Here is a 12,643-nt window from a genome sequence, read left to right as displayed (position 1 = left end):
GGTGAACATCAGTGGGGCAAGTATGACCACATTATTGTGAATCTCAATTTTGTATTTAATTGAAATGTTATTTTCTTTTAACTTGTAGATTGGTAATCTCCTGTAAAATGAATTTGATTAAATCAAACTGTCTCGAACTGGCAGAACTAAAGCCAGATAGGTGACTCTCAGCTCGAGCAAACTCTGTGACTCGACTCGACTCAAGCTTGGCATGTCAAAAACTCGACTCAAGTCTTACCCCGTAAACACATCATGGTGATGTGAAATGACAGCATTGATTACTGCAATTGTCGCCTATAGCTACAGACGAAGAAAAGTCTTTTACATGCAGATATACAAATATCATGGATGAAGAGAATAATTCCAACACAATACAATGGTACTGGTATGATCCATTACTGTTAGACTACAGTACTCTAAACTCTTCAGGCAGCGAGAGTGATGATTCAGACGAGGACAGACGCCAGATTGTTTAACAACACTCAGTGGATAAACCCAACCTCATTTCTCTGTGATTGGTTGCAAATTTCGTTGACTGTTCAGTAATTCTCCAGATTTGCACGGTGCTGTACAGCCGCTTTTTAATGCTACTGATCGTTCAACTTTCCCTTTAGTTACATCAAGTGTCATTGTACTGTAACAAGTTATACTGTATATGGTAGTAACATAGCAGACTGCATGAAAATACAATTTTCTGCTACCGACATGACGATGCTCTGGGAAAACAACTGGACGAAATGAGCGTCCCAAGAAAGGTTCTGGGGACACTGGGACCAGTGTTTCAAAAGTGGGACTGTCCTGTTAATTAAGTACAGTTCTCTTATTGTCAGTCACCCTAGTTACACATTTTCTCTGCATTTACTCCATAGGTAAACATAGTTTGTTGTAATCTACTTTATTTTAGTTTTCAGCTGTTTAAATATATTGTTTATTTCAGCTTGGGCTGTAATGCAATAGCATGGTAACTAATGAACAGTTTAGAAAGTTGAGATGAAAGAATAACAGTGAGAAAAAGTCAAGAAATGTCAAAACAAATTTGAATGCTGCAATAACATTCGTAATTATTAGCTTAGTACATCAGTTTATTTGTGTAATTATTTTTAAGGGGGTAAGCAAATACTGCTCTTTGTAAGCATATTTATTTAATGCTACTGACCTTGTTGTGCATGGAGGAACACTATCATATCTGTTATTTGTAAAACAGCATATTGAGATTTTTGTTGTCTAATCTATAGCATATCTTTCAAAAACTATGTAAAAGTTGAGGACTTTAGAACATTGTGCATACATATCTATCTATTGTTTGGTTCAAAGTATTCACATTTTTTTAGTTTTAATGATTACCAATGAGGTGTTTGCTATTTGTTTTGCATTACTTAGAAATATGTAGCTTGTTATCTTGCGCTGAGTGAGCTCAGGGCAGACACCTGCAGGGCTGGCATTTGTCCTCCAGAGGTCAGTAGCTCGCTGACATCCACTCTCGAGTTCCTGAGTGAAAAAAAAAGCTGGGATCGGAAGCCACCCACTGAATCGTCGGGTCTCATGTGCTGTAGTGTGCAAGGTATATTTGTATTTGGACTAGTTTAAGTTGTAATCATATACTACCTTATTTGAATTCAAAATCATGTAGGACCCACCAATATTGAAATAATCAGACTGGACAACACTTCTAGTGGATATAAAGGAACAGTTTTATTAGAAATAAAACTAAATAAAGGAAAAATGTAAAGGTGCAACAACTAATCTGAAGTAATACAGAAAGGAAGAATTAACTAAATTCCTGATAGTTGATTACCGATCCAAAGCAATCTATGGGAGATTCCCTTAAAGATTACAACCGCATTCCTGACAGTTATTTAAGACGAAGATTGGTCTTAACAGGGGTATCGTTAGTGACACAAATATTTACTTTCATTAATATCTGATAATCAAAGCATTGTTAAATCAGTCTCATATATGTTTTGGTTCAAAAGGCAATTATCACTCTTGCAAGATTAAGACGCTCTTTGCGTCCAGACAACCTATCGAGAATTATTTATTACTCTATGTAACACAATTTTTGTTCCTGGGTAGTAAGTGTTATTTCCTAATTGCTTATGCCTCAAAAGTATAGAAAATGGCTATTATTCCCCACAAACTTTGCTTTTGTGACCAGGACAGTGATATTTTGAAATTTACCTATTTCCAATGAGAAAGCGGGCGAATTTGTGTCTTTTTGTTCACATAAAGTCAGAAAAAAACAACATATGAATCCAAATTAACATGCATTTATACTAAAGTAATACAAAAATGACTACAAAAGATTTAGAAGTGAGTAGTTTTTTGAGATTTACGATTATACTGTAAATCACTTTCACGAATCAGCCCCCAAATGTAGTCTCCCATCATGTTCTCGTTATACTGTCCTTGGTAGCGGCGTTCAAAGTCCAGTATATCCTGGTGGAAGCGCTCGCCTTGCTCCTCCGAGTACGCTCCCATGTTCTCCTTGAATTTATCAAGATAAGCATCAAGGATATGGACTTTGAGGGACATCCTACAGCCCATTGTGCCGTAGTTCTTCACCAGAGTCTCAACCAGCTCCACATAGTTTTCGGCCTTGTGATTGCCAAGGAAGCCCCGAACCACTGCGACAAAGCTGTTCTAAGCCACTTTCTCCTTACTAGTGAGCTTCTTGGGGAATTCATAGCACTCCAGGATCTTCTATATCTGTGATCCGACGAAGACACCGGCTTTGACCTTTGCCTCAGACAGCTTAGGGAAGAAGTCTTGAAGGTACTTGAAGGCTGCCAACTCCTTATCTAGAGCTCTGACAAATTGTTTCATAAGGCCCAATTTGATGTGCAGTGGTGGCATCAGCACCTTCCGGGGGTCCACCAGTGGCTCCCACTTGACGTTGTTCCTCCCCACAGAGAACTCGGTCCGCTGTGGCCAGTCCCGCCTGTGGTAGTGCGCCTTGGTGTCCCTGCTGTCCCAAAGGCAAAGATAGCAGGGAAACTTGGTAAAACCGCCTTGGAGACCCATCAGGAATGCCACCATTTTGAAGTCTCCTATGACCTTGATGCCATCTCAGAAAAATGCAGATATGTATCCACTTAGGCAGCTGGAACTAAATTGAACTGGTGGGCTTAAGGCCCCTGTATTTATAATACTATTTATATTACTGGAAAGTTCTAGAAAGTTCTAGAAGTTACTCCAAGTTTACTCAGCACTGAATCTATCTGGAATGTTCTGGAAAATAGGTAAATTTTAAAATGTCACTGTCCTGGTCACAAAAGCAAAGTTTGTGGGGAATAATAGCCATTTTCTATACTTTTGAGGCATAAGCAATTAGGAAATAACACTTACTACCCAGGAACCAAAAAAAAAAAAAAATAATTGTTACACAGTGTTATCAAGGCATTTGGATTTTAGCTTTCAAAGCAGAATAATTGCCTTGTAAAACCCACATCAATTTGTATAAATCACATATAACAATTACTATAGTGTTCATTAACTCAAAGCATGACTTGAAAGCAATAATAATTCTTACATTCTACCTCAAACAAAACGTTAATTTTACTTTAATGTTGGCTTATTCTCGAGTTCATAAGAGGACAAAACACTACGTGTTGAATACTTAACAGATTTTCGCTCCTCCTTCAGCTGATCCGTGTCTTCAACAATACAGGTGCTCGAAGGCTTTCCTGTTGGCAGAGAAAGTCCAGGTTCTGGGGTCAATCTTTGCTTTTATGTCTCCTTACCAGGGGACTAAAGAAAAGTATTTGCAAAAAGAAGAGTCATTAACTGTTTAGGTATTCCACTGAAACAGCAATTCCTCCACCAATATGTGCACTCTTTATCCAGTTATGTCTGGGATATTCCACCGCAATCCAGGACTGCTAGCTAATACAAGACTGACTATTTCAATCTCTGTCGACTTCAAATGTTCATCCAACTCTTTCTCCGGTGATCAATCAGAGCTAAGTTAGATTTGATTACAAGTACTTTTAGGATTTTAGACTCCTACACCAAACACTAGAGTGATTGTATCAGAGTTTCTGAAAATTGTATCTCTGTTCAAGCCAGTCGCAGGCTGGATCTTCAGATTGTCAAAGTTCAGAGACTTGTTTGTGTGTCAAGAGCCTTGGGTTTCGTGTTGGGAGCGCTGTTTGAAAGTTGCGCTTGTTCTTTTGTAACTCCTCTCTTCACCCCTGTGATTGGATAGTTTGTTTATTTTGGGCTGTGCCCGAGTCCAAGTGGGATGTTTCTCATTGGTTGTTCTCGTTCTGAGACTTCCCAGTATTCTCAATTGGTCTGCTGTTTCGACCCTGTCAGCTGGATTTATGAGATGGATTGTTTTCTGTCCGAGGTGTCAAAGCATTCAAAACTGTCTGGTATGTACTCTTTGCAAGACACCGCCGGCGCCACAGGATTTATTCAACGATGGTGAAGATAAACCACTTCTCCAGTATTTTAGTTTACAACTCTTTTTAAAAGCATTTATCAGTGGGGGAGTTTGTGACAAGAAACCAAGTAGACACAGAGAATGGCTTAGGACCCCCCCCCCCCCCTGTATATTACAATTCTGTTAATTTCATAAACAGAATGATATTATGACCCACGCTGATGCTACAGAGCAATGTTGGGAATTGCTGCAGTGAGTAGTAACGTGATTGGGCATTCCAAATTGGGAGAAAATTGGGGATGGGTTAATTATAATTGCACACACTAAATTATTTATTTAAAAAAAAAGGAAATGTTAAATCCTGATAGAGTAAATATGACTATTTGTAGACTCACATCCACGTACTGTATAAGTAGTCACTATTATGTTTTGCCTCTTGTCATAACCTCTCTCCACAATAAATATTTGGAATAGGAACTCATTTTCAGGTTCAAATTCCTGAGATTTCAGTTATTGTGCATATCTGCATGTGTGTAAAAGATAATTTATTTAAACCAGTAAGATGCTAAATTGAGTCTTAAAAATATATGAGGTACATACAAATATCTAACTAAAATATATATGGTAGACTTAAATGGTGTGTGCTTTCCATTGCATTTTTTTATGTATACTATTAATTTTCTTGTGTTCTAGTTTTCTACTTTTAACATCTACTCTTTAAAATATGTATTTAATTACAAATAATCTCTTTTGGTGATACAAATACATGCTGCAATCCTCTGTAAACTAATAAAATATTTCTAAATGAAATATTGGGACTCGCTTATTGTTTACATTGCCATGAAGTGGGAGGTAATATTTTGTACATCAGTAGCTTTTGTTGCATGGCTTAATCCTAAAAGTACTGTATCTGCTTATTCGGGTTTTTTTGTTCTTTTTTTCAGCAAACCTCTTGGATGGCATGCTGCTGAGGAGTTCAGGGAAGCTGAACTTGGACAGCAGGAAGGAGGATGGCGAGAGCAATGTATCTGTATCACCGAAGCAGCTCCTGCTGTGTTCCTGCCATCATCACTGTCCTGAAGACTCGAATAATAACACATGCAGGTGAGGCTATGATCAGCTTTTTTAATGGTTTATCAAACTTTTATTTTTGTTTGTTTTTGTTTCACATACAACCTACAATTGGATAATCAGTATTAGGTCCTCTGCTATTCCTAATCTACATTAATGATATAGATTCTGGTATAGTAAGCAAACTTGTTAAATTTGCAGACGACACAAAAATAGGAGGAGTGGCAAACACTATTGCAGCAGCAAAGGTCATTCAAAATGATCTAGACAGCATTCAGAACTGGGCAGACACATGGCAAATGACATTTAATAGAGAAAAGTGTAAAGTATTGCATGCAGGCAATAAAAATGTGCATTATAAATATCATATGGGAGATATTGAAATTGAAGGAATCTATGAAAAAGACCTAGGAGTTTATGTTGACTCAGCAATGTCTTCATCTAGACAACGTGGGGAAGCTATAAAAAAGGCCAACAAGATGTTCGGATATATTGGGAAAAGTGTTGAATTTAAATCAAGGGAAGTAATGTTAAAACTTTACAATGCATTAGTAAGACCTCGCCTAGAATATTGTGTTCAGTTCTGGTCACCTCGTTACAAAAAGGATATTGCTGCTCTAGAAAGAGTGCAAAGAAGAGCGACCAGAATTATCCTGGGTTTAAAAGGAATGTCGTATGCAGACAGGCTAAAATAATTGAATCTATTCAGTCTTGAACAAAGAAGACTATGCGGTGATCTGATTCAAACATTCAAAATCATAAAAGGTATAGACACTGTCGACCCAGGGGATTTTATTGACCTGAAAAAAGAAACAAGGACCAGGGGTCACAAATGGAGATTAGATAAAGGGGCATTCAGAACAGAAAATAGGAGGCACTTTTTTACACAGAGAATTGTGAGGGTCTGGAACCAACTCTCCAGTAATGTTGTTGAAGCGGACACCCTGGGATCCTTCAAGAAGCTGCTTGGTGAGATTCTGGGATCAATAAACTACTAACAAACAAACGAGCAAGATGGACTGAATGGCCTCCTCTCGTTTGTAAACTTTCTTATGTTCTTATGTTCTTAATTCCAAAATAAGTGCAACATTATTTCAGTGGAGTCATTACAGAATGCGCAATTAAGGTCAATGCCATGTTTAAGTTTTTTTTAAAAATTATTGTTAACAGGATAGCATTTATGTATAATTTTATATGATATTTCTTTAATCTTATTGGTTAACAAATATTTGTTGGACAAAACCCAAGCTTTTCTCCAGTTTATACCCTCAATAAACCCATCCCAATAAGCCACGATATAAGGGATGGATACTAGATCATTTTGAAAAAGAGGTTGTATACATTTATTATTATTTTTTAATATTATCCAATAAACAATATTTTCCAATAAAAGTTTCGGAAGGGTCTAGGGAAGGTAGAGGACAAGATAAAGCTTTCAAATCATTTTTCATTAAAATGATTGCTCCTCTAGAAATCGCGTCAAAAATAACAGCAAATTCCTTAGTTGTAATAGGTAGTTTGAAAGTGGATAAGAATTCCGTATAGTTAAGAAGATTGCCATTACAGTTTAAATAATTGAGTAACTAATACGGTGCCATTGTTAAACCAATTGGGGGTAATATGGATTTGTTTTTATAGCAAATGTCTTTATTATTCCAAATGAAATATTTGTGAGGAAAAATTGTTTGTAAATTAGAGACCAAGAAAGAAGCATTTGTTTATGAAAATTGGATAATTTCATGGGAACTTTACTGATATTGTAATTACATTATAATAGAACATTTAAACCACCAAGATTATTAAAAATATAAGAAGGAATAAAATTCCAGATTGAAGCTGAATTCTTAATAAATTGTTTAATCCAATTTATTTTTAAGATGTTGTTTAAGGTGGAAAAATCCAGAAAGTTAAGGCCTCCAGATTCATAGTTGTTCTTATACTAATTTTCTAATATAATGACTTTTTTTCCATATAAAGTTAAACACTATTTTGCAGCTATTGGTTGTATGCTGTGCCTTTGCAATAAAATGATTAAAATTATCTGTTTTTTTTTAAATCTTTATTTATAACAATTTGTTTACTTCATTTTTAATTGGGATTTCCAATATATGTTTAATTACAATTTAATAGGTAATTCACATTTTGTAATATTTAAATATAGAGTTTTTGAAAATGTAATTATGTTAATAGCTATTGGTAGCTGAGATTTGTATAATCTGCCAATTGACTTATAATTATTTGTTACTCTGCAATTGAAATACCCTGCACACCACTATTATTAATATGGATTGCTAGGAGCTGCATTGTAAGTAGAAATAAATAAGGTGAAATGGGACATCCCTGTGAGATGCCATGCTGTATAGAGAATCTTTGGGAAGTACCATGACCTAATTTAATTGAGCTATTACTATTGTTGTAAAGAGTTTTAATTGCTTTAATAAAATTTTTTTAAAAAACTCCCAAAGCCAAATTTAAGAGTTTTAAAGATACAATGGTGTTCAACTGAATCGAAAGCCTTTCAAAAATCAAGAAAAAGAATATAACTTTCTTCTAATATCAAATCTGAATAATCTAAGATATCTAATACTAACCTAATATCATTTGTAATATACCTAATTTTCATAAAAACTGATTGTGTTTCATCTATTGGATTAAGAGCTATTTTATTCTTTTTGCAAATATCAAAGCTAAAATTTTATCATTGTTGTTGAGAAGACTTATCAAGTAAAAGAACGTCTTTTTTGGGTGTAGGTATTAAGGTAATTAATTAATCCCTAATTCAAGCTATGTGACAGAGATTCTACATTTATACTTTCTAAATATATCTGCTTCAGAAACATTTTATAAAATCCGACGGTAAAACCATCATTACCTGGTGATTTGTTATTTTTAAGGTTTCCAATCGAGTCTATCATTTCTTGCATAAGGACGGTCCATCACAAAAACTTTGTTCATCTGCATTAATAGTTTTAACATTTCCTATTAAGTCAAAAAATATTTAGTAGAATCTTCACTGATATTAGATTCATATAAGTTATGATATAAATGTGCACACTGAGTGGCTATTTCCTTTGGGTTATTTGTGATATTGCCATCCACAATAAATTGAGTAATGGAGTTACTCTGGAAGTGGTGTTTTTACAATCGAAAAAAGTAAGAATTTGTTTCTCCTTCTACCATTTTTTTTCTTGACCTAATAAACCCCCCTTTAGCCCTGAATTCATATAAATCATCTAATTTATTCTGTAGTTCATTCATTCCAAGTCTCTTCATCTGAAGCGTGCTCAGTAGTTTTTTTTGAAAGAGTAATAATTTTAGCAATTACCTCTTTCTCCTCCTTTTGTCTCATTTTAGTCTGCTTACTACCAAGTTTCATTACAAATTTTCTAATTTCAAATTTTAGGAGCTAAATTCTTCCCAAAAATATTTTAATTTAAGGCTTTAATCCAATAAACGAAAATGAATTTACTTATATCTTTTTTAACTTTTTCATTTTCTAGTGAAGAGATATTTAGCTTCCAATATGAAGTTTTGCTTTTTTTGATTATTGGAATTGTTGATAAATCTAATTGTGTGTGTGCATGTGCGTGTGTAATATAATATATTGTAATATAGGTGCCTAGCCTTAACCACGTGAAGTCAACACAACCTGGGAGAGCATAGCATATACCGGGGTGGATACACAGGCTCGAGTGGCTGTGGTAAGCAATCAGGAGAGCAGTACAGGTGAGCGCACAGTGTTGCACCACGGTGCAGAGCAGCAATAACCTGGTTCTGGACTGCATGCAGTCACACAACGTGGCAGCGCATAGCGTATGCCAGAGTGGAGCACAGGCTCAAGGAGCTGCGTCGTGTTAGGCAGGAATAAAAGTGTACTGCTTTTTTTTTTTTCTAACTGCAAAGGCAGTAATAGGAAAACATAGAGGCTTATACACACAGCAATTCAGCTATGGGAGAAACACATTCACCATGCCAGGCTGGTGACCAAGCACGCCGAGTAGGCAGGCTGAAACAAGCCGGCGCATGGAACTCAACAGCGGGGCGCAGCACAGCTGGGTTCCGGTGGAGGAATTATGCTGCTACTACTTTTTCTTTTTAAACTGCAAGCCAGTAAAGAAACAAATACATACACACACCACAGCAAGCTGTGAGGGTAAAAATAACAGTCACCACGGCAACGCGGGTAACTGATTTTGTTTTGTTTTTGGTGTCATGGCAAATTTCGCCCCCCTGCCAAATTTCGTGACATATTAGCGTACGAGTCACGTGACGATTAAGTTTCGCGATGCGAAGAGAGGATAGGGTAAAACATCTCGGCATTTTACTTACTGAAAGTTACGTTTGCTTTTTTATTTGCATTTATTCGTATTATATATATTTTTTATATATTTATCAATGTTTTTTGTATCATAAATGGTTGTATTTAATTTGATTTCTCGTTTTACTTACTGAAAATTACGTTTGCGTGTTTTTTTTACATTTATTCGTATTATTATTATATTTATTTTTAATTTTTAACAATGTTTTTTGTATCATAAATGGTTGTATTTTATTTGATTGCTCTTCACGTGATTACATAAGAGCTTTTGCAGTAAATATAAAATATATTAAATATTGTTTAATTACATAAATATACATATATGCTAAGAAATAAATAATAATAATAATATTAGAACAGTAGAACAGCTTAAATGATCACAACTGTAACGCAAACGTTATATTAAAATTGTAACTTCAAATAAAAAAATGTTTATAACAAACAATAAGTTAGACGCTTTTTTTTTTTTTGAATTGTTGTCAAATGTGGTTACCATTAAGGTTGCTTATAAGCCTTTTGTGTTTAGATGACTTTGTATAGTTATTTCATACACGCTATACCAGATGTTTCTTTAAATCCTTGGCTGTTAATGTTGGATTTTTGCGAGCAGCTCGAACAATTATTTATGCTATAGTTGTAATTTTCCTGGGACGTCCATTTCTTTCCATCATTTCAGTTAAATTAGTCTTCAAATACTTCTTGATTATTGTGGATTTTTGTATTACGATTTTTTTCCCCACAACCTCTTTATCGATTCCCCTGCTGCTATAGTAGTTACTGTAACAAGTGCTTTTCTCACATCTAGATCCAAGTCCTTTGTTTTGACTATGCTTTGCTAAGTGCAAACTACTTTTATAATATTGCTAAACTGATAAGTAGTGGTTTCTAATTGATGCATTGTGTTAATAGTGACTAGCTTAATTAAGACTAACCTTAACTTACACAGACTTTAATTGAAAATGTGACAATAAGTTTGTGATCAACAAATATTGTTATTTACTCCAATAAGGCAGTATGATTAATATAGGTTATACAGTAGCTTCAGTGTATATTGTGAGAAATATTTAGGGAATGTCAAAAATTAAAGGAATGAACAGGTCAAAAGATTTAATCTTTAGCATTATTCATGCATGGTCTTGCACTAAATCTGCAAACAAATTTCTCTTAGTTTAACCATATAACTTGTGATTAAAAAATGAAGTAATACACCCTCATTGTATGTGTTGCCACTTCCTACACTGTTTGTCAGATCATTGGGATCATCCAGCAATGGAGCCTGTCATTTCTCAAAGCAGGTCTGCAGATTGGTTGTTGTTCCTTTTTTATCAGTAATACTGTATATGCATTTGTTAAATATGTATGAAGCCAAATTATATCATATGCTATAAAATAAGAATGTTTCTTCCATAACTTCAAACACTCAAAAGTACAAATTTGGAACTAGAAGCAATATGATTGTTAACCACTACATATTGTCCCTAACTTTAGTGTGTATAATTCAGGCTCTTAACTAATGAAGCATACAGGATGTCAGATTTGTGTAAATGCTAGAGTAGAAGTCAATGTAGATCCGAGCTGTCCAGTCTTAGTGCTGGTGAACCCTTAACAGAGCACTGCATGGCGAGCAGAAATCTGAACTCAATCATTTTAGTGAGTTGTGTATCAGGTGTAGTAGTCCGAACCAGAAAGACATTCACAAAAAAGGCACAACATGTTGAAAAATGTAACAAACTTTATTTTCTGTATTCTTCACAATAAAACAAGTACATGCTCAGATTGCATATTTCCACTGTAACGTGCTATCCAGGACTTAATGCGTAAGCATTAGTGAAAAAAAAAAAAAAACTATACTGCAGGTCAGCTTTGGTAAAAAGCCCCCTCACCACGTCAAGGTCCTGACCTATGGAGTGGGGTGTTAGGAGCAGGTTTAACAGAACTTTAAAATGCCTTCTCACATAACCCACAAAAAAAGAAGGACTTTAAAGAGGCTGCCTGTCTAAAAATGACATTACCAATTTATAGTGACATGTTATCAGTAAATCATATGGGCATTTCATACTCTTAACTTTTATAGTATGTCATTGTCTAATATCAGTAAATAGGAATGGAAATCAAATTTGAAATTGAAGCATTAATGTCTGAAACATGTACACGTAAAATGTGAAGTTATTTATTACTTCAGAATTACATCTACTGTACTTTTATATCATGTTACACCCACATTATATGGCACAATTTCACTTCAATACAGTGAATCAGCCCCTCCCCAGCTGGTTCAATATAACTACATTAAACAAGGTGGGTGTTAGAACTGACATCCAGTTTACTTTTGATATCTCTGCCCTGGAAATACTCAAGTCAGGCAATAATTCAGTAGCTCAGAAACTAAGACTACCATACCAATTAAAAATGAAAGTGCAAAAGCATCTGCAATATTTCTCCAAATAAAAAGGTATCAATACAGAATCAGGGTCTGCTGAAAAAAATAAATTCTTCAAAATATGTAGTTTGTGACAATGAGCCTTATTAACAATACATATGTAAATAGCTGTAAATTATGGTAATGTTGCTTGACAGGCATTACCACATTGGAGTGTTAGTATAATATACTAAGCTAGAATGCTTAGTTTAAATTGTACAAAAAAACATATACAGTAAAAAACAAAATAAATCTATTACACTTTTACTTACCATACTTACCCATGTGTGTAACTCTGCAAATGGAGCACATATACACCTCCATACTTATGAGGTCATCTGGCTGTAGATCTTGGCACTGGCCATGGAACCATTCGCCACACCTCCTGCATTCCACCATCAGCTCCAGTGCAATCCTGTATGGTCTCCACATGACAGAAATGTACCTCTGG

The 12,643-nt window shown here is 35.1% G+C and overlaps 1 protein-coding gene across 2 annotated transcripts in view; it reads left to right on the top strand.

Annotated features, from left to right (window-relative positions):
• LOC117420858 (bone morphogenetic protein receptor type-1B-like) overlaps positions 1–12,643 on the top strand; it is a 150,645-nt gene that overhangs the window by 65,949 nt on the left and 72,053 nt on the right. For both annotated transcript variants that reach the window (XM_059026130.1, XM_034034562.3), the window contains exon 2: positions 5,329–5,488. In XM_059026130.1, the coding sequence (XP_058882113.1) occupies positions 5,329–5,488 (160 nt within the window). The remainder of the gene's footprint in view (positions 1–5,328; positions 5,489–12,643) is intronic.

This window comes from Acipenser ruthenus, chromosome 1 (genome assembly GCF_902713425.1).
Source record: "Acipenser ruthenus chromosome 1, fAciRut3.2 maternal haplotype, whole genome shotgun sequence".
In the NCBI taxonomy this organism is placed as follows: domain Eukaryota; kingdom Metazoa; phylum Chordata; class Actinopteri; order Acipenseriformes; family Acipenseridae; genus Acipenser; species Acipenser ruthenus.
This window is presented reverse-complemented; position numbering and strand designations above follow the sequence as displayed.